The sequence below is a fragment of the Poecilia latipinna genome, unplaced genomic scaffold, assembly GCF_001443285.1.
Source record: "Poecilia latipinna isolate Pla-1442-1.1 unplaced genomic scaffold, P_latipinna-1.0 Scaffold673, whole genome shotgun sequence".
NCBI classification, from domain to species: domain Eukaryota; kingdom Metazoa; phylum Chordata; class Actinopteri; order Cyprinodontiformes; family Poeciliidae; genus Poecilia; species Poecilia latipinna.
Genome location: NW_015113289.1, coordinates 160,516 through 183,110, shown reverse-complemented (window position 1 = coordinate 183,110; position 22,595 = coordinate 160,516). Strand labels below are relative to the sequence as shown.

The 22,595-nt window shown below is 39.1% G+C and overlaps 2 protein-coding genes across 4 annotated transcripts in view; one reads left to right on the top strand and one right to left on the bottom strand.

Annotated features, from left to right (window-relative positions):
* chrna11 (cholinergic receptor, nicotinic, alpha 11) overlaps nucleotides 1-294 on the bottom strand; it is a 32,917-nt gene extending 32,623 nt beyond the window's left edge. The window contains exon 1 of the mRNA XM_015044393.1: nucleotides 117-294. Within this exon, the coding sequence (XP_014899879.1) occupies nucleotides 117-168 (52 nt within the window). The 5' untranslated portion in view covers nucleotides 169-294. The remainder of the gene's footprint in view (nucleotides 1-116) is intronic.
* Nucleotides 279-20,991, top strand: LOC106954691 (small conductance calcium-activated potassium channel protein 1-like). 3 transcript variants are annotated; one of them, XM_015044391.1, is made up of 10 exons: nucleotides 279-390; nucleotides 10,170-11,042; nucleotides 11,776-11,865; nucleotides 13,655-13,942; nucleotides 14,553-14,674; nucleotides 15,888-16,029; nucleotides 16,109-16,219; nucleotides 17,523-17,650; nucleotides 18,711-18,780; nucleotides 20,265-20,991. In XM_015044391.1, exons 1-10 carry the CDS (start codon nucleotides 301-303, stop codon nucleotides 20,487-20,489), a joined length of 2,139 nt encoding a protein of 712 aa, XP_014899877.1. In that variant the 5' UTR covers nucleotides 279-300; the 3' UTR covers nucleotides 20,490-20,991. The 3 variants fall into 3 exon arrangements, with proteins under 3 accessions (XP_014899877.1, XP_014899876.1, XP_014899878.1); XM_015044390.1 differs by having other exon boundaries at nucleotides 11,776-11,871; XM_015044392.1 differs by lacking the exon at nucleotides 279-390 and adding an exon at nucleotides 8,213-9,377 and having other exon boundaries at nucleotides 11,776-11,871.
* The last annotated feature ends 1,604 nt before the right edge of the window (nucleotides 20,992-22,595 follow it).

Sequence of the window (22,595 nt, the reverse complement as noted above, 5' to 3'; positions counted from 1 at the left end):
AAAAAAAAAAAAAAGAAAGGAAAATAGCACCCCGTTCCCGACTGTATTCCTATAAAATGCCACTGCTGCAGCCAGAATCCTGAATGAACGAGGAGGAGAGATGAAGTCAAGCTCACCGTTGATCAAAGCGGAGAGTCCAGAGAGGAGAAGAGCCACAGAGTGCCACATCCTGGTCAGGAGCAACCGGAGGGAAAAGAAAACGGAGACGCTCTAGATGTCAGAGGAGAAGGGGATGGAGAGAGGATGGAGATGTGAGCGGAGCTCCGCATCCAGTCGGCATCAGATGGGAGCAGCGTGAGCATGTGCTCGCTGGAGGAGGAGGAGGAGGTGATGGAGGAAGAGGGGGAGGAGGAGATGGGAGCTGAGAGCTCTGTCTGCCTCTCAGGGGAGGTGGGTCTAAAATGGAAAAGCAAGAAAAATGTCAATGATGCGAGTGAAAGGGTTGTAGATAGAGAAGGAGGGTGAGGATGGAGAGGTTTTAATTGGTTGAGCAGATGATGGTGAAGATTGTTGGGAAAAGGAGAAGATGAGACCATTCATGTAAACAGTGCAGAGAATAGAAACTATATTAAATAATTCACGCTTGATTTATTCGTTTTTATCGTTTATCGTCAAATAAAAATAATGAGTAGAAATTTAAAAATATAAGTTCTAAATATTTATCCATCTTGATTTGTTTATTTCATTTTTCAGCGATTGATTTTTTTTTATTTTGTATTTTATTAAATATATATATGTATATAAGATTAAAAATATAATTTCTATGTATTTATCTGTTTTAATGAATTTTGTTTTGATTTTCAATAATTATGTATTGAATTTATATTTTATTATACTTGTATTTAAAGACATAAGAAGAAACACATTAAAATATGTAATTTCTATTTATGTATCTACTTTTATTTTATTACATTTTTGCCATTTGGCAGGTTTGTGACGAAAATGTAGCATGTCAAATATTTTCACAGTTTTGACCTTATATGTGTCTGTTTTCATAAATAAAAAGAATTAACTAATTTGACTAATTAAAAAAAATAAAAACACTAGAGTTTTTTTTATCTACAACACAATAGTAAGTAATCAAAAATGTAACAAATGTTACAAAAATACTTGAATAACATTAATTCAAACATAAATAATAAGCAAATAAAAAAAGATTTAAAAAAAAAAAAATCCCACTGAAATATTTGGCTGAGTTTTCTCCTCACCCTTTAGTTTGTAATCAGTAGATTATCCTCCAAATCCCCAACAGTTTCTCATAAATTCATCCTTCACACACCCCTGCTTTGTGTTATCTCTCTCTTGTTAACATGTGCTGCACAGCATGTTTCAGAAATCTCCATGACAGATTCTCTCACTCATGATAACACACTACAGTGGTGACGGCCACGCACCGCTGGGCTGAAAGCCCTGTGTGTGTGTGTGTGTGTGTGTGTGTGTGTGTGTGTGTGTTTATGTACGTATGTGAGCGAGTGTGTGTGAGGTCTTTGAATCAGCGGTGCAGACGGACTCCGGTTTAATTGAGAAAGTGCTGGGCTCTGCAGGAGGACACTGGGAATGTGCATAGTTAAACTCTACTTCTCATTTGTCCTCGTGAAATGCTGATGCAAGGGCAGAGGCAGCGAGAAGCTGAAAGACCGAGGCACAGAAAGGGGGAGGGAGGCAAGAAAATGAGGAAGAAAGACTTAGACTGTATAATAGATTACCCTATTACTTCTGCTGCCCTTCGGAATTACCCCCCTCTCTCCCAGGAAGCCTGTCGCACATCCGGAGCTACACATTCATGCTCCGCTGCACACAGAGGATGGAGAGTGGGCCCTTTGAGGCGAAAAGAATGATGGCAGAGTCAAGAAAAACAGGAGAAACTGCACATTTGGAGCAGGAAATAAGCAGAATCTAATCATCTCGTTGCTGCTTCTTTTTTTGTAATTTGTGCCTAGCTGATTTTCTGCACGTCACGTTGTTGTGCGCCGAGCAACCAGTGTGACACAGAGCCAACAAAACTAAATTCATTAGGCCTCGTAAAGACACAGCTTGGAGGCACTGAGGCGTGGGTGACATCTGGTGGTTTGTTTTCCAAGTGCACGCTGTGCTGGAGCTCAGCACTGGCAGGAGTGTTGTCAGGAAGCAGCAAGGAGCCGCTCTCAATTAACAAGCAGGGGAGTCGGATAAGCAGAGCAGGACAGAAATGAGATGTTAATTATAAAAAAAAAATGTCAGGAAAATAAAGTCAGAGAAGGAACTGAGTTAATTTCCACAAACCATGCTTTGCTAAACTTACTTTAATGCATTGACCAACAAATGCACGTTTTTAGAAAAAGTGGGGTAAATTTATGGCATTTTTGTGCCAGGAATTTTGGGGCTTGTGACAAAAACCAGAATTGCCGTCACGATCTATTTGAGTCTATTTGACCCATCAAAGGCTTTACATAAAAAAAATTTAAGACTTGCAGCTGCCGCGCTTCCTTTGATCCAATTTATTATTATGTATCTATTGTGATATTTGACAGAACAATCAAGTAACACTGTTATAAAAATGCTATCTATATCAAACAATTAGAATAAATCTGACTTTGTAATTCAACGTTTTGAAACTGGGCCTCTGTCTCTTTAAAAATTTCTGCTCTCTCTGAAACTCCGCCTTCAGGAAGTTATCACCATATTGTTTCTCTATTAATTCTCTAAGAATGTGTTTACCAGCGTTGCACTGAGAGGCAGCTCAGCAGATGCACAGTTACAACAGGTGTTCGCTAATTGCTGCTGGCTAGTCTGAAGGAGCTGAGTGTGGGAGAAGCATGAAAGTTGCACCTTACAGGAGGATCTGTCTTGAAGGCGGAGCTAGGTTCACTCAGGGTTTTTCTGCAGCTGAATGGTTGCCATGGCGATTAAAGGTTTTCTCAAACACGCATTAAAGAATGGAGACAACGCTCCAGGTCTGTTTTTGATAAGGGAATACATTATAAAGACGATGTAAAGCTTTAAAAAGCCGAATTTACATAATACTGCCCCTTTGACTGCTAGTGAAGTATACATGCAACAGTCTGCGATTTGAAGCAAGGTTTGAAGCAGACTTAAAATTGCACTAAAAGTAAAAATGCAAAAAAGAAAACATTCTCAAATATTACTGCTGTCAACATTAATGCACGCAATTAACCTAGAAAATTTAGTTTCGGTGTTAATGTCACATAATGTGTAATGACGGCACTTGACATTATGTAATGTTTACTGGTTTTCCTAATTGTTGACTGTGTGGTGTCTTCTGACTTTGTATTTTTGTATTTTTATGATGTAAAGCACTTTGAACTGCCTTGTTGAAACGTTTATACAAATAAACTTGATTTATTGATTTAATCGTATTGCTTATTTTCACCTAAAAGTCTGCGGAGGGTTACTTAGTTTACAGTAGCGCGTTACTTGGTCTTGTACTGCGGTCAACAATGCAGACTCAGGTCTAGGAGTGGTAACGTTTAACTTTTACTGCCAAAAACAAGTAAAAACAACAATATTGTTAATTTAACTGACAGGGGCCCCAAAATACTGTTTTTATTTTTATAAAAACATTGTTTATCCGTTCTTGTATTCTCATTGATCAGGGGTTTGGAACTGTCTCTTTAAATAATGAGGTGTATCTGGAGGATGAGCCTCTGCATTAAAACTTGCTGTGAAATTCACTTTATTCTGGTTGAGCACACTTAATGCTCCACTGTGCTAAATGCTGAATGCCACACCTGACAATGCAGCCATCAGCCATCTGCCATTGCTCCTGCTGTGCTGTGTGTTTTTAATTACCCAGCTGATTGGATTAGGCCCTTTCCTACGCTGACATGTCCCCTCCACTTAATAGGATGTTATCGACAAAACCAGCACTTCCCTGTGAAGTCTGATTTTGTCAGAGTGGCTTTTTTCTGTTGTCCGGACTGGAGTTAAGTTGATGAAGTTCTGCTCCAATGGATTTCAGTTACATCCTGTTGCAGCAAGTCCAGGAGGAGGACAAAGTGGACTGTAATCCAATAAAATGTGTGGAATAGTGGATCTGGCAAAGTGTTTCTTTGGCGGAAAGTGATTTGTTGTCAAAAACTGGCTACAACTTTCAAATAAAAGAAGTGTCAAATAGCATACCATCTTCTAAAGCTCAAAATAAATCAGAACATATATTAAACAAATAGAGTCCCCTTAAACTGGCTCCAAGTGATAAGGTTCAGACAAAGCCATTTGGGCTGCAGGCCTGTGTGGACTATGAGCTTAGTTCAGGTAATATTTATGTGTTTATAGCGTCGGGTGATGAAATAAGATATGATGATTTACCTTTACCTCACTTTGTAATCCAGCTAAAGCTCAGGTCATATTGTCCTCTCTCTGAAAAAACAGTTTTCATGTTTTCTGGTGGCTGCTGGTCCAGAAGCACTAGAGATCCAAATGGAAGAACAAAAACATGCAAAATGTGAATTTTGCAACATACATCCCCTTTAACATGACTGAGATCTATAGAGTCTGAGTTGGACCTTATTGTTTTATATATACATATGTATATATGTATTTCTCTGAGCATTGCAGAGTCTTAGTTTGAGTTAAATCTGACGTGAAGTCTCAAGCTGGAAACACCGGCAGCTATCTTGAACGTTTTCCTCACATAAATATTATCTATCTGTGTAGAAAAATAAACAAATAAAGTACAAATGCTTTTATAAACCAAATAGACAGAAACAAATGCTTAACTATAGTCATTCCTCATGTCTTTCCATCTTGGCATTGTGTTAACACATACATGCAGACTGGAACCTCTAACAGACAAAATCCCTGCTTTTATAGGCTACTGTTGGTCAATTAATTAAATACAAAGGCAGCACTTGGCCACTGCTTCCGGTCTAAAATTGTGTGAAAATGCAAGGTTGTACTTACTTTTTCCACTCAGTTTCTATATTTTGCTAGTTAGGTAAATTGCTGGGTAGTTGGTTGGTTGATCCATTGGTTGGTCATTGGTTTGGGGATTGGTTGGTTGGTCATTGGTTGGTTGGTTGGTTGGTTGGTTGGTTGGTTGGTTGGTTGGTTGGTCATTGGTTGGTTGGTTGGTTGGTCATTGGTGTCATTGTTTTGGGGGTTGGTTAGTCATTGGTTTGGGGGTTGGTTGGTCATTGGTTTGGGAGTTGGTTGGTCATTGGTTTGGGGATTCATTGGTTGGTCGTTGGTTGGTTGGTTGGTTGGTTGGTTGGTTGGTTGGTTGGTCATTGGTTGGTTGGTTGGTCATTGGCTTGGGGGTTAGTTGGTTGGTTATTGTTTTGGGGATTCATTGGTTGGTTGGTTGGTTGGTTGGTCATTGGTTTGGGGATTCATATGATCATTAGGGGTTGTTTGGTTGGTTGGTCATTGGTTGGTTGGTTGCTCATTGGCTTGGGGGTTAGTTGGTTGGTCATTGGTTTGGAGATTCATTGGTTGGTCGTTGGTTGATTGGTTGGTTGGTTGGTTGGTTGGTTGGTTGGTTGGTTGGTTGGTTGGTTGGTTGGTTGGTTGGTTGGTCGGTCATTGATTTGGGGATTCATATGAACATTAGGGGTTGGTTGGTTGGTAATTGGTTTTGGGATTAGTTGGTTGGTTGGTCAGTCAGTTGGCCCATTCTTTGGTCAAATTGTTGGTTGGTTGGCTGATCAATCAGTTAGTGATCATCTGGACAAATCAGCTTAACATTCTTTGACTTTTTTGATGTGTTAAGTAAAAAAATGTCAAGCACTGTCATGGTTTATTAATACCTTGTACAGGATATGAGAGCTTACCAGATTAGACACTCATTAACACAGCAGAGTAAAAAGCTCTGTCAGACAGACTCAACACATTATTTTCATACCCAGGACAGATTATTCACGTCTGGAGAGACAGTCTGGCTGCAGAAAACATAATCTAATCTGGGTGTGCAGCTCAGACTGGTTCATTTGATGTTCTTCATAAGCATTAAAATAAGACATAACATGATCATCAGAATAATACAGTCACTACCCTGTAATGGCATTTTCCACCAAAGAGGTCAGCAGAATTTCACAATAACATATTTAATTTAATGAACAACAGCATCCTGTACAACAATATTTTACCCTAAGCCCTCTGGGTTTCATACATAAAATATTAGGGGTTCAACATTCATTTAAGCTGCAAAACAATGTAACTACATGCAGAGTCTGCTGGTATCACTGTGGATATTTCTGTATTAGATGCCAGAAGGCAGCAGGATCAAAAATAACTGTGGCTGCTTTTCCGCTTTCAGTTTCCTTTGAAGTGTGTGCAGACAACTGCTCTCAGTGTTGTTTCATAGATGGGTTCTGATCTGTTTTTGGCTCATGCATTTTAGATTGTAACACTCATTAGATCAGTCTGTTGATGTTTTGGGATCTTACAGGAGACCTTCAGCTATATTTTGGCCAGAGCTAAATCAACTTTACCTGTGTCATCTTCTGTCGCTTTGCATCTTCATAATTTCTCAATCGACTCTACCCAAAAATGTAGGACACTTCCTTAGTCTCTAATCACAACCTTTGACTTCTTAAGTCCTATTTGTTACCTCTCCAAGTGAGTCTTGTTTATCTTTTTTCCTCCCAGCAGATCAGACCGAAGCAATTAACCTGACCAGAAGATAAACTGGCACACGCTGAAGATTTAGGGCACGAAGCAGATTTGCCACTTACCAGCCCCAGCAATTAGGGAGGCTGAAAATATCCCCTGATTCGTTTCACTTTCTTAACAGTCAGAGGAGGATTTGCAGCAGAGGAGACTAACTGAAAATGTGCTGGCTTCTGTCCACAAAGCCCAGAAGAATTGACACTCAGCTACCAACTACAGCAGTGTGGATTTACAAGCTTTTGGCAGGAGGCTTGAATTAATTTGAAGCCTTGCAGATGTGTATAATTTAGGACAACATAATTTAGAAACATTTGTGGGTGTGTGTAACTAGAACACAGTGAGGATGCAGTAGTTTTTTTCCCTATAAAAACAAACTAAATGGGGTAGATTTTTTTTATGTTTTTCTGTGCTGAGTGAGAGATTTAATCAAAAACTGCCTGCAATGATAAGGAATTAGAATATTGAAATATAAAATATAAAAGTATTTATACAAACTGAGGTTTCCCACATTTTGTCACATTATATACAAACACTTTAAAGTATTTTAATTGCTTTTTGTGTGGAACTAGAATTATATGCAGTATTCAGTTTTTCCATAAACAGAAGACTGAAAATGTATTGATATTCACACCAGATGTTTGTTGCATCCTAGGTGCACAAAGGAGCGTTATCGCAAATCCTTCCTCCCATCAGCATCACTGCTCCCAAAAAAACTGAACGCAGTTATTTTAAGTTTTTTATTTGAAATGATATCCCTGCTGTTGTTTTTTAATAATACTAAAATTTTTAATTTTTTTGTTTGTCACGTCCTAGGTGCACAAAGGAGCATTATCGCAGATCATTCCTCCCAGCAGCTGTAAGACTTTATAACCATCACTGCTAACAAAAAACCTGAATGCTTACATTGATGCAGTTAATTTAGTTTTTATTTTATTTTAAATAATATCCCTGCTGTTGTTTCTAATATTCATATTTTTAATTTCTTGAAAAGAGTCTATTGTTTTCATGCACAAATATAGATGCATATTTTATCTTATCTCAGTTGCGTTATCAGCAAGCATGTGGAACAAAGTGCTTTGGTCAGAACAGACCAAAACTGATTAAACACTGCACACCACTGGTCACAACTATATGACTTTGGCAACATTTTTATTCACAAGGAAACATGCTAATTGGTAAGAAATTTGTGAAATCTAAAGGCAGGGTACAAGGTGAAAACAAGTGAAAACGAAAAAGAATTGAGACGACTCAATATGGCAGTGTTAAGCCAACATGATAACGACAGCATTAAAGCTAGCATTCGCTTTTAGCTAATTTTGACCTGAAAACTAAAGTTACCCAGTTAATGAATTAAGTTAATGTTATCCAACATGCTAGTGTTAAGCCAACACCTTAATGATAGCATTTAAGCTAACACTAGCTTTCTAGCTAATTTTGAGTCAGATTTAAATTTGACTTGCTAAACAGATTAAGTTAATGTTGCTGCAGCACAAGGTGATTCAACAAAGTGTATAATCAGGAGGCCTACTTGCAAATGCCTGTTTGAAATCGTTTTGTGTATATTTTCCCTTCCTCTTCACAGTACTATTCCTGTTGATATCTAACATAAAAATTGCCCCAAAATAACACAGTGAGCTGTGAATACTTCAAAACACTGTAATAAACATCTGGAAGAGCGTCTGAAGAAGGCAAAATCAGGGTGGATGATACCTGCTGTTACTCTCCCGCTGCTCTCCCTCAATCCATCTTTAAATAGACGGTGTCTACAGATTAAATACAGTTTTTTTTTTGTTATCCCGCTACTATCCAGTTGCACTCCACCCACGCTCCCCTTCTTGGGTCTTTCCAGTCAGAGGCCGCTCTATTATCTTTGCACCCATCTGTCACACGGATTTAGATAAATTTGTGATGCTGAATGTCATTGTTATGACTCTGGCCTTTAATACTCCACCCTATTGCTTGAGTCGGCTGGCATATTTGATATTTCATAATCTCATCACCCCACAATCTCCATTTCACTTGAATAATCTTCAATGCTAATCTGCTGAACTGATTGAGGATTACGTCTTCTTTTTCCCCAAAGTGTTTCAAAAACACACTTCTCTCATGAAAATAATGAGTCCAATTAAAGAGATTATAGATGAAATGCAGTAAAATCCCATTTCTGGGTTGAGTTTAAAAACATTTCCAGCTTGATCTTCGGCCCCAGGGGTCTTTGCACATTCACATTTGTGCACATGTACACACAAACCATCCGGCGGGATGAAGTCTGCCAATCCCCTCTGACAGATGACCCAGTCGTTGCCTTTGCAACATCTGCAACTTAGTCCTTGCTGTCATTAAGCCCCAGCCGAGCTTTAAGGAAGAAGCCCTGACGATCACAGAGCGACTGAATGAATGTCTTTAGATGTGATGGATATCAACGAGTCCAACTCAACGTGTTCAGGGGAAGTTCTTGAGCTTCAGCCGAATCCATGGGAGGAGCTCTGGTGGGATCCGCAGGGAAAGTTCACACATGAAAGGAGCGGACGTTGGGAATATTAGGCTGTGAATGCAACCAAGCCGAATGGTGCTGAATCTTTGTTTGAACGTTCTCGAATGAAAATGATCCTGTTGAGACCTTTTAAGGAGTTCACGCTGAAGATCTTTGTGATTCAGGCGAATGTGACCTTCAGGACTGAGGGCTGAAATACTTCGGTGGGAAACAAGCAAACAAAGCCGTTTTTAATCCTCGCTGAGCATTGCTTTGAGACCCAAGCCTGGACAGTAAGGTAGGATCAAAAGCAATAGAAGAAAACATTTGGCTCTGCAGGGGTACGGAAGAGGATTAGGGCCACTTGCAAGGAAATAAATCAGACTTGTTTTTCTCTGAATTCAGACTTAGATCACAGAATTCTGACTTTTTTCTCAAAATTTTCACTTTTTTTCCCAGAATGCTGACTTTAAACTCAAAGGTAAAGTCAGAATTCTGAGATTAAAGAACACTTTAATCTCAGAATTCCCACTTAAATCGCAGAATTCTGACTTTTCCTCAGAACTTGCAATTTTTTTCTCAGGATGCTGATTTTAATCTCAGAATTAGTCAGAATTCTCAAATTGTCCCATTTAATTCTGTGACTAAGGAATTCTTTAATCTCAGAACTCAACATTTTTCTCTGAATTCTCACTTTTTTTCTCACAATTCTGACTTTAATCTCAGAATTAAAGTAAGAACTCTTCAATCTCACAATACCCACTTTATTCGCAGAATTTTTACTTTAATCTCGGAATTATGACTTTAATCTCCTGAGATTAAAAGTCAGACTTCAGAGAAAAAGCCAGATTTTTTTCTCAGTGGCCCTAATCCTCTTCCATACAAAGTGAGACAACCTTTATATGCCTGAATTTTTTTAAACGTGAGCATATGTGAGGCGTAGAGATGTCAAAGATGTGAAAAATCTCTGCTCGCTAAACTTCAGCTGCAATTTTCCGTCCAACTGCTGCTACCATCTGTTCAGACTCTTTTTACCTTCGTGTTTGTTTTGTCTAACGTATTCCCTCGTCTTCTGCTTGAACCTTAAAAGCATCTCTTCCCCATGGACCATTCTCCGTCAATGAACTCAACGGTGGTGGATGGAGACGAGCTGGAGGACCACCGGCCCCTCCTGCCACCGAGGATGGTCGCCCCACCTCAGTCCTACTCGCCCCAATGTGGGATTCACCACACAGTCCAGACACCCATCGACCACACAGCATGGCTGGACAGAACCCAGGCCCTGGCTACCATGCCTTTGTACAATGGCCACCTCTACGTCACTGCGACGCCTCGATCCAACAGGAGGAGAGAGAAAACCAAGGGCAAAGAGAAAAAATGCGAGAAACGGCCGCAAAATCCAGGTGTGAACGAGCGCAATCACCAGAGCAAAACTAAGACTCTGAGCGCAAACAGACTCCAGGAGACGGTTACGTCCTTCACCGACGTGCCCATGTCCCCCTGCGGATCGCCCTTCAAGGGCCACAGCAGGTCCAACCTGGATCTCAGGGATGTTGACGGTCGAGGGTACCGCAAGCCAGGCAACGTTTCTCTGGAGATGCACGACCGCCAGAGCCTCCCAGAGATCATCATCACCAGCAAGGACGACAACCTCCAACAGCAGCAGCACAAGCACAAGGCGCTGCAGTACCACCAGCACCTGGGGGAGGCCAAGGGGCCGCTGCCAGGGGCCAAGCGCTTCACCAGGAGCCCCAGCCCCAGTCCTCAGCACAGCCCCAAACGCAAGGAAGACGCCAAGAAGGACTCGTACTCGCGGACGCACAACATCGGCTGGCGGCTGGTCCGCAGGAGGTCCCTGTTCCTGAGGAGGCAGCGGCTGAACGACTGCGCCCTGGCGGTGGGGCTGTTCGGGGTGGTCATGATGGTGATGGAGACGGAGCTGTCCTGGAGCATCTACAGCAAGGTCAGAGGGTTTCTGGAGTGCAACAAATCACACTGCACAGCTGCATCTTTAGTATGTCGTCATGATGTTAGAAACAGCAGGAAAAGGCAATTTTATAGACAGTTACACAGGACTACGGCTGTTTCCTCACTTTTACATCCCTGAAATAGTTGTATTTGTCACCATGTGCATATATTACATGCACAATATGTTCAAAAAACTCTGAACTTTATGGGGTTAATGTTAGGGTGCAGCAAACACAGTACCTTTGACTAGTTTGTCTTATTACACTTGAAATAAGACAAAACTAACTTACAAGTAACTTTTCAGCAAGATATAGGAGTTTATTTTGGGCCAATGATTTCTTAATATTGATGAAAAAGAGCTAGTTCCATTTGCAGATTATTTTACTTATAACAAGAAAAAAATGTCTTGATATAAGTGAAATAAGGATTTTTTTGTTTTGTTTTTTTACTAAAAACAAGTTCCTATATAATGCTGAAAAGTTACTGTCTTACTTCAAAATGTTCTACAGCAATTATACCAAAAATACTTGGCAAGATTTTGTTTTTGCAATTAATGCAAAAAAAATATATACAATAATAATAATAATAATAATAATAATAATAACGCACTGTAGCAGAATTTGTATTGTTTTGAAGTTGCTTTTATTAGGTTGTTCTGATTTTGTTTCTTCAAACTGATTTAAACAGGTTGAATGTGAATAATTCTCCATGTGCTGCTTCTCCTGCAGAGCTCCATCTACTCGCTGTGTTTCAAGTCAGTCATCAGTTTTTCTACGCTCATCCTGTTGGGCCTCATCGTGGCGTACCACTGCTGTGAGGTGCAGGTGACCCAGCTGCTCATTCTTACGTAACCAAAAATGATCCCCAATGTGTCTCTTAAAATCTTTGAAATTAAAGACTCCAACCATTTCTCTGTAACATTTAAAAAGTTTTTTATCTGTTGGAAAATTCTTTCTCAAATTGTTTCAAATAAATGTTTCAGAGTTGAGTGTTTTGAAATGGCGCTTTTTTTTTTTTTAACAAACTCAACACCTCACCCTCAGAGGAGCGCGTTATATAACCTGCTTTCTGATTTCCCAATCACTGCTGACCTGGTTTAGCACCGTGACCCAGTGCTGAAGGAAAGCAGGACAATATTTAAGGACTGATCCTTAAATATTGTCCCCCCCCCCCTTCCTGATTTAGTTTCCTCAGAAAGCTGGAGTTTAATTATAAATAAGGTAGATTAACCTTAAGTAATCTGGTAAAGATCACCAACTAAGACACCCTTCTCCAAACAAGTAAAACTATAGAAAGCAAGATGTTTTTCTCTTGCTATAAGTAAAGAAATCTGCCAATGGAAAGAACATTTTTCGTGTCAATATTAATGTTTTTTTTTGTTGTTGTTTTTTACTAAAAGCAAGCTCCTATATCTTGCTGAAAAGTTACTTGTATGTTAGTCTTGTCTTATTTTAAGAATACTAAGATATTTGCACAAGAAACCAAACAGAAATTGTTTAGATTTTGTGTTTCTGCAGTGAATGTTGCTGGCTGGGGTGTCTGAGTTGCAAATATTTAAAAAAAAATGAGCTAAATGAGGAACATACTTTGAAAAGTACTCCTCAAATTATTCTAGTTTGTTTGGCATGGACATTTTTAAATAGATAAAACTGATATCTTCCAAATCTGGCAACTACATTCTTATGAAGACATAGAAGAAGAAAGGAATATGTTTACTCATGGGGACCATATGGGAAAAAAATGGATCGTCCACAGGTTAAATAATGGTCCTATGTTAATTGTCACAATAGGTTTAATGTGTAGAATAATAGAAATTGGTTTAGAACAACTTTGGGTAAAAACTGGGATATGCTGTGCATTTCTAATTCCCTTTTGCCCAATGTTGTCCTTTATTAGAAGAAACTTTAAAGTCCCAATTAGTATCCTTCCAAATTTACATAGGGCCCACATACACATATTGGTTGGGATTCATATTCTCTCTGAACTGGGACCAGCATATCTTTCAGAAATACTGTTGGCAGTCCAGTAATAAAACAAAAACTATTTACCACCAATCTAACCTTTACATTAATGTTTTGTCGCCCTCAATTCAACAGCTAATTAGAATAACAGTGGGCTAAAGGGGTTACTCTGTGGTATTCCTCTTTTCAATGGGAAAAGTTTTGATTAGTTTTGATCAGTACGCTGAAAAAACACAACATTTTACCAAGTATTTTTGGTCTAGTTTCTAGTGCTCTTATCTTAATACATTTGAAATAAGACAAAACTAATTCACAAGTGACTTTTCAGCAAGATATATTAACTTGTTTTAAGTAAATAATTCCTTAATACTGATTTTAAAAAGTATTAGTTATACTGTTACTGGGGAAAATGTCTTCCTATAAGTGAACTAATACTGTTTCATAAATATTGAGGAGTCATCGTCTTAAAACAAGCTCATATTTCTAGCTGAAAAGTTTATTGCAAGTTAGTTTTGTCGTATTTGATGTGAAATAAGATATTTGCACTACAAACTAGACATAAAGATTTTGTGTAGACCACAACTAAATCCGACTCTGGACGGAAGAATTGCTCCAGCTAAATAATTTCTTCTCTTCCTTGTGACAGCTCTACGTTCATGACATTGGTGCAGAGGACTGGAGAATAGCCATGACAACCGACCGCTTCGCCCTGATCGTCTTGGAGCTCTTCATAGTGGCCATCCATCCTTATCCGGTGGGAATAGTGGCATACTTCCAGAAGACCAAAGTCCGCACAACCCTCTCTGAGACCGAGCTGGAGATCATGCTGGCTTTGCCCATGTTTCTGAGACTGTACCTGCTGGGTCGGGCCATGATGCTGCACAGCCGCCTCTTCACGGACACGGCCTCCCGAAGCATCGGAGCCCTGAACAAGGTGGGGGCGTAAACTCCTTGACATGCTTTCTTTAATCTGGCCTAACTGAATTTTGAAAGCCTGACTTGTGTAAATTGAATCAAGAAGACAAATTCAAGAAGCAACCTGCTTAGGGTATGATACGTGAAATTTGGAGTCTGTTTTGGACAGTGACTTGAGCTGCCCTTCAGTTTTGTACATTTCATCCTCATCTGTTTATATCTTGTTGTGTCTAGGTGGGCCGAGAGGTCTGTAGAAGTGTGACGCTTGAGGTGTGACTAACAGTTTTCACTTTCACGAACCCTGCTGGTTTCACATGCCAGACGTGTCCCTCGCTGACTCCTTTATGTGCCCGCTTTCATTTCCATATCTCAACATGTCCACCTGGCTAATCCCTCCCTTGTAACCGCAATATAAAAGTGATGAAAATGACGTCTGCATCCCTCCCTCCTCTGCAAAACCAAACCTACTGTCCATGTATCGAGCCAGATTGCGAACAAGTTTTCTTATCCCTCATCTCCTCTGTGTTATGTAAGGATTATCTGACAGGTGCTACTCTAAGTAGTCTGGCTAAGTAGTGCTCTTGTGTCAAAATGATGACGTAATGAGGGGATTTTTTTATTATCGCCAGATCCACTTCAACACCCGCTTTGTGGGGAAAACGTTGATGACCACCTATCCTGGCACTGTCCTGATGATTTTCAGTGTTTCTCTGTGGATTGTGGCGGCGTGGGGCCTGCATGTGTGTGAGAGGTATGTGTGTGGAGAGCATCTGATGTGGAAGCATCGCATAATTTCTGGTTTTAGTTTGCTGAACTAAAAGGTCTATAAGTCAGAACTTATTCCTATTTTGAAGGAGTTTCAAAATTGATAAATAGTTTCCCAACTTTCTTTATAGAAGTACTTGTGATTTGCATTAGTGAAATAATTTGTTCTCAGTGAATAAGGGTGCCAAAACTGGTTCCAGCCCAGGGGCCACATCCTTGTGTGGTGCATATTGACATGCCATTATTTATTAGGTTTGTTTTTATTACCGTTTGTGGTTTGTAAGAAATGAAAAATGACTTCAAACCTAACAAAGTAAGACATCAGTAAGGGCTGGCACCGTGACGTCGTAACGCAGTGCGCTAACCCGACCGCTTTTTTCAGTAACAAGTTACCTAACGTGCTACTATTTCCAAACCAGAAACCAGATTAAAGTTACTTATCCAAATCACTATGTCATTTCACTATTTAAAAACATCCATACTTACTTTCCCCCTCCTGCTTCGTGTAATCCCACGCAGCGACACAAACGTAAACAATGGCGGGAGGAGACAAATGCGCGATTTCTAGCCGGAAATACAGGAAATATTTTGAGTTTGTTTTCAGCTTAAAAAATTACAATATCGACATGCTGGCAACAAAGTGCAATTTCTACACCCTTGAAAGTAAGTGGGACAAAATAACGAGTTATTTTTTGTAGGCCTATTTCGAAGAAAGCCCCCTAGTGGAGGACGGAGACATTACCAGTCGATCCCAGATCAGGCATACTAGCCGATTGCTGATGCTCAGATTACAATTTCCTTGAATAAAATGTCACAAACATTAATACATGACAAATTGTAACTTTTACACCAATTTTTGTCTGTATTTATATTGCTTTTTTTTGGCTTATGTAAACTAACATGAATTAGTATTTATTTTTGTAAATTCCTAATTGGCATTTTTATGTTGAAGCAGCAGGGGGCGCTGTCGGCAGCTACTAAAAGTAACTGTAAACGTAACCTGTAATCTATCTTAAAAGTCGTTACTTTTAAACTACTTTTGAACTATTTTATTTGATTATTTAAAATAAAATGATCAGTAAAGTAACTACTTGATACTCATTTTTAAGGGGTAACCAGTAATCAAGTTACTTTTTCAAACTAACTATGCCATCATTGGGTTGGCAGGGGGAAGAAAATTGTCTCGTTTGTCCCGACAGGCACCACAATTACAGAGACCTTAGCAGCAACTACATGGAGGCCCTGTGGATGGTCTCCGTCACCTTCCTGTCCATCGGTTACGGAGACGTGGTCCCTCACACTTACTGCGGCCGCAGCATCTGCCTCCTCACCGGGATCATGGTGAGACAGAGGCGGGGAGTTTGATCCACCGTGAAGTCCATCCAGTCCCATCCAACCCTGAATACCGGTGTTTCAACAGGGGGCGGGATGCACGGTCCTGGTGGTGGCGGTGGTGGCCAGGAAGCTGGAGTTGACCCGAGCTGAGAAGCACGTCCACAACTTCATGATGGACTCTCACATCTCCAAGAGGGTGAATGCTAACAACTGCAGCTGCAACAAAACTGTTATTTTTAGTTGTCAAAATTGGCACCTTCTACACGTTTCTGACCTTTTTATATATCATATTCGATCCCACATCCTCTGGAAGGGGCGTGGTGTATTTCTGGGTTTAAACCGTTCAATTTGAATGATTCTTGTTGCTGAAGATTTAGAATATTCACGTTTTTAAATCTTAACTTGATATGAGCTTCAGTCATCAGAGAAGACAAGCATTTCTCTGCAGGGAAGAAGAGGAGTAATTGTTTATTTTCCATCAAAAATATCTATTTATGAGCCTATTGAAATTGCTCTCGGTATAATTTCAAGTATTTCCAGCGATAGTACGTGAAATTATTTTGAAAATATTTTCTATGATTAAATTGTATGACCTTCTGAAAGCTAAACTCAATGAACACCAGGAGTTGGGATAACAATTATTAATTGTTACTGTGCAAAGAAAAAAGTATTCGAAAGGATTTTATAGCGTATTTGTGATTTCACAATTAATTTATTGTATTTTTATGCTGATGGTTTTTTATGAATATAAACTCTGACTTTCTTGAACTAATTGCAAAGAGTGTAAAAATAAGTTAGATAAAACATTTGTGTGTACATTAGGCCTATAGAGGGTTAAAATATTAAACAATAACTTATTTTATTAAATTTTTATGCTTGTGTTTTTTTATCAGTGTAAACTCTGTGTCAAACTGCTAGTAAAAAAAAATTATTTTTCCCTTTATTGCAATGCTGAACATTTTGTTGGATAAAATATTTGATAAAATATTTGTTTAAATTACATCTAAAGGGGTTAAAATATTAAAATAATCAATCCAATTCCTTTTTTTTAAATTAGAAAATAAACATTTTATTGCCTAAAAGACAATAAAATGTGAATTTGAACCAGCTGAAGCTAAAACTGCCACTTATTCCAACTATTCCAAGTAATAGTTTCAGCCCAATTATTAACATACATGTTTTCTCACCTTTTTTGACGTCTTTAATAAAGACTGACATGAAAAATTGTGGAAAAATATGCAACTGGGGCAAAATGTTTGCGCAGGTTAGTAAGAATCCAACAGAAAGGGATTCAGAAAGACGCAGACGCCAACCTGGAGGATTTATTTACAATCTATTTTCAATATGAAAGTCAATAATGAGTCCAAACGACTTATGTGGCTCTCAGTAATATATACGGTTGGTTGGTGTTAGTCAGCACGTCCCGTAAAAACAGCACTTAGAGGTTATGTGCATAAACACGCAATAACTCCTCGTGATTTTCTGCGCCCTTTCACCAGATAAAAATTGCAGCAGCGAATGTGCTGAGAGAGACTTGGCTCATCTACAAGTACACTAAGCTGTCAAGAGAAAGAGACCACACCAGAGTCCGCATGCACCAGAGGAAGCTGCTGCTGGCCATCCACCAGTAAGACCACAGGAACCTGCCGCCTTTTGAATCTGGTTTCCATTTATCCTCCGATCCCACAGAGCAGAATGAGTAGCATGTGGAATATGATTTATCAAGGTTTTTTTTTTTTTTTTTTCAGGTTCCTCCTTTTCTGTTTCATATCTATAAATCTGGTGTCAATAAATTGTAAAGCACGAAATTCTGATTTAATTTGGAATTTAAATACATTTTAGTGTTACTCTACAGTGCATCTGTGTTTGCGGTCTTGCTATGTTTAGGAGGTATTTATTTTAAAGTAAATTAAGTTTATCTTATCTAAACATTTTCATTTGCCCAATGTTAGCTGGTGATTAGCATATGTGAGCTTTGCACAGAATATACAACTCTACAGTTAAACTCTTAGGAAGGAAATATTTATAATTTATGTGCAGAATCAGTGATTGACATTTAAATGATTCAACTTTAAAAGAGAACATACTCAAACTAAAGTTACACAATATCACTAGTTTCTAATGCAAATATTTTAGTACACTTGAAATAAGATAAAAGTAACTTACAAGTAACTTTTCAGCAAGAAATAGCAGCTTATTTTTACGTTAATAATTCTTTAATGTTGATTTTTTTTTTAAATTCTAGCTCCACTGGCAGATTATTTCTTATACCAATCATTTGTTCTCATGTTTTCCCTTCATGACACCGATTGTTCACTAATGTTCTCCAACAAACCTCTGACACCTTCACAAATGGAAATCTAAACTAATGTGAACTCTATTTCCTAATTAGGTGGCTTCTGAAAAAAAAAAAAAAAGGTTTCTCTGGGGCTTATTTAGGGGTGACAAAATAAAGGGGACTGAACAGAAATGCATGCACACTTTTCAGATTTTTATTGATAAAAAATTAAAATTATTCATCTTTTTCCCACCTTAAAATCATCCAATCATGAAAATAAAAATCCATTGGAGCTCGCTGGGGACAAAGTGACAAAAATGAAAAGCATTCAGACATTTTGAATAATTTTTTCCAAGTGATTCCTACAGATTCCTTACAGCTGCATTTATGACTGTCTCTCCACCTTCAGGTTACGGAGAGTGAAGATGGAGAAGAGGATCCTTGCAGATCAGGGGAACACGCTCGTTGACCTCTGCAAGGTGAGAGAGGCAAGTGAAGGCATCATGTGCGGTTGCACCTAAAATTATTCAACAACCCCAAAAATTTAGGTTTATGAGCAAAATAAAGAAGCATTCAAGGTGTTTGCAATAAACAAATCAAACTAAATCTAGTTGGCTCTCTAAACTCAACCCAAAGTGCCTCAAGTGCAGCCTCAAAATTATTCAGCATCTTTACTTCTTACGAGAGATTGGTTTGCTCTTTTGACCGAGACGTCAGCTTTGCTCAGCATCAGATTTACAATCTCAAAAAAGTGTGTTTATTTTATAACCTGAAAACAAAAATAAAAAAAATACTCTTTAATTTTAAAATCAAATTATCTTACTGAGCTAAGCTAAATAAGTTAATTTGTTTCAAGTAGTTTGTGTAACTATAAACAGACCAAAGGCAGAAAAGGCTCTCAGGGTTGCAAAGGTTGCTGATCCCCAGCATCACCGAGCCGCCGCCCTGCCTCACTCTCAACAGGAAGTACCTTTATGTATGCTTCATTTTTAATGTCCAGATATGCTGACGAATGACTAAAAGTTCTGGTTTTGAGTCGTGTGATTTTGCTTGTGCTTTTGGACCAGGCTTTTGCTGGTGCTGGTCCTTTGCAGTTCATGGAAGATTTTTTTTACCACTAACGTTCTTACAAATCTTTCTAATCTGGCAATTTGCCGTCCTACGCAATTCTGTTTGATTCAAATCTCCCTTCACTACCCTGACTGAGATTTCTCCCACTGTATTGGATTTCTTTGGTTGAATTTCTACCGGGCCGATCAGCGAACAGCAGGAGAATTAACATTAAAGCTGCAGTATGTAACTTTTATTTATTTATTTTTTACATAACTGTTAAAACTATCCCTATGTCATAGCAGTATGGTATGAGACAAATAATCTGTGAAAAAATCAAGCTCGTCTGCTAGATTTTTCAAAAACAACCAATCAGAGTCAAGAGGAGGGTCTTAGCGATCTCAATCAGGTCCATGTACACGCTGCTCACACTTTTCCCCTTGCTGCAGCTTCTTCTCATCAACCAAACTTGTCATGAGTGATTGGTGTAGTTAGCATGGCCACAAGTTTTCCTATAGAAGTAAGTTGTTTTTCCGCCATTAGCATGTTTAGCAGGGAGTATATGAGGTTGATTGACAGCGCTAAGACCCTCCTCCTGGCTCTTATTGGTTGTTTTTGACCAGGAGTGGTGCATTTCTTCAGATGGCAGTAGTAGCTCAGAGATCAATGTTTTCACAAATTACCTGTTTTGTATCTGACAAACGAGTCTCAATAGGACGCATCCTCTAATTCAATTCACGGAACATGACTGTCTGAATTTGTTTACAGCAAACACCTGAACAGTTGCGAATTTTGCTAATAAACCAAATTTTTCTAAATTGAAGATTGAATTGTTTTGGCTGCAACTGTGACTCCCTCAAAACAAATCCTCGATCGAGCGTTGGTGTAACTCCTCCACCAAACTGGCGCACAGATGCAGAGCCTGATGTACGACGTGCTGGCGGAGGTGCAGGGCTGCAGGGGGGAGCTGAACTCGAACATCAGCAGCCTGGTGAAGAATGTGGAGGAGCTGAGGGAGGGCTTCCGGTGCCTGATGCCGCTGCTGTCCAGCACGCTGTCCACGCAGAACTCCTCCATCCGCCACCTGCTGAGGGAGAGGGAGGAGAAGAGCGAGTGTGTGAGCGGCGCAGAGGGGTAGAAAGGCGCAGTGGGGAGGAGGAGAACCCGGTTTCAGGAGGTTTCTATTGAAAATTGCGCTATGGTGGCCATGCTGGGGCAGATTTCCTGACTCAAGTGTTATTTATATATATATAAAAAAAACATTATATGTAGCAGAAATACAAACATGTAGAAATTTGTCCCAGCTCACTTCTTCTCAAGGTATTTCTCCTGGACTAACACAAAACGTTTCACTGATATTAAACTGGATTTGCAAGATATTAAAGTCTAATGGTGAGTTCACAACAAACGCGTCTGACGCTTCAAGTTCAACGCGTGTGCACTTTTGGTGCGTTCACACCAATCGCGTTTAGAGCGCCAGGCGCGTCTGGTTTACAAAGTGGAGCGTCGGACGCGCGTTGAACGCATACGCTCCAAACGGTTCAAATCCCCCGACTCTAGACACTCGAAACACGACAAACGGCCCTCTGCAGTCTGAACGGGCAAACGACCTGAAAGTGTCCCGCATGCGCAGTAGAGGGCGCAATAGCGTCAGCGTCCTGAGTTCTGCCAACCGCCATAAAAAGAAGAAGAGCTCAGTATTTGCGGAAGTAAACATGGACGCTAGCATAGCTTACGATTTTGAAGTTGTTGTCCGGCCGGAGCAGCATATTAACAACTTAACCCCCAATACAGTCCATCATGGCTGTTGTTGTTGTTCTTCGCGCTTGCGCGAAACAGAGCGCAGAATAGTGACGTTTGTAGAGTATCAGTGATGTTCAGGTTGGATGAATGCGACCTGGAGGTTAGGTCGCATTTGAATCGGATACGTACCGGATATCCAAGCGATCTTGGTCGCACTCGAAAATAATCCGATCTGTGTTCAGATTGTCATGAAAAGATCAGATACATGTCACATTAAGGCAAAAAATTCGGAATTGGGTCACTTCAGGCTGCAGTGTGAATGCAGCCAATGTTGCATGTAAAACAGATGCGCCTGACGCTCAGAACGCGTTTGGTGTGAACGCACCATTACAGGTTTAAAGTTGATCCTAATCAAGTAAAATTTTACAGTTGACACCCTGTGGATTATTTTTCTTCAGGTTATTTAATTGTTTTTAAGCATCTGTTTTTTTTTTTGTTTTTTTTGTTTTTCTTTTAAGAAACTGTTTTTCCTCATCTGTAAAATCTGCATTTTTCTGACCGTGAAATAAACACTTCATACATTTTAACAGCTTGGTATCATACTGAAAGCATGCAACATATTTTACACTTTGCCAAACTCAAATTTATATTTTTTTATGCCTGTTTGTGTAACATTCTATGAATTTCAGTAGAATAGATTCACATTTTGGGTTATGTTTCTAAAATTATAAAGCAACACTTTTGTGAATGTTTCCAAATAGATTCTGATGATTTGTAAAAGACATTTTTCAGTTGAAAATCAACTAGCTGTTAATTTGTTGCACCACTTCAAAAAAAGTTGGCTTTACTCAAACTAATGAAAACCAAAAACTCAGTCCTTTGGAAAATGAAAAGATATCACAACAGAACAAAATATATATAAATAAATATTTGGTGAAACTGCAGTCTTGACACCCTCCACAATTTGGAAGATAATTGCTAAAAAAAAAAAAAAAAAAACTATCCAAAGTCATGTAAACAAGCTTATTAATAGAATGTTTAGTGGAAGGAAAAATGTGGTATAACCACAGCATTGACAGGATTGTGATCTGATCATCTGTCCTCCTAACTGCTATAATAAAGTAAGCGCTTCATGAATTCCTTCTACGATGAGATTTATTTTCTCTCATTTTACTCTTTATATCTATATGATTGAGTAAAATGAACATTGTTCTTTTATTCTATAAACTACTGACGTGTCTCAGAAATTCCAAGCAAAAATTTAGTATTTGCAGAAATTGAGAAATGGTCAAAATAATGAAAAGTTACAGTGCTTTCAGACTTCAAATAATGCAAAGAGAACAAGTTTATATTCATTTAGAAACAGCAATACTGTTTTAACTCAGGAAGAGTTCAGAAATCAGTGTTTGGTGGAATAACCAGGTTTTCACTGCGGTTCACTGCAGTGGTTTCTTCATATTTTTCTATAGAGCTGTATGTTATATGTGGAAATTTTACCATT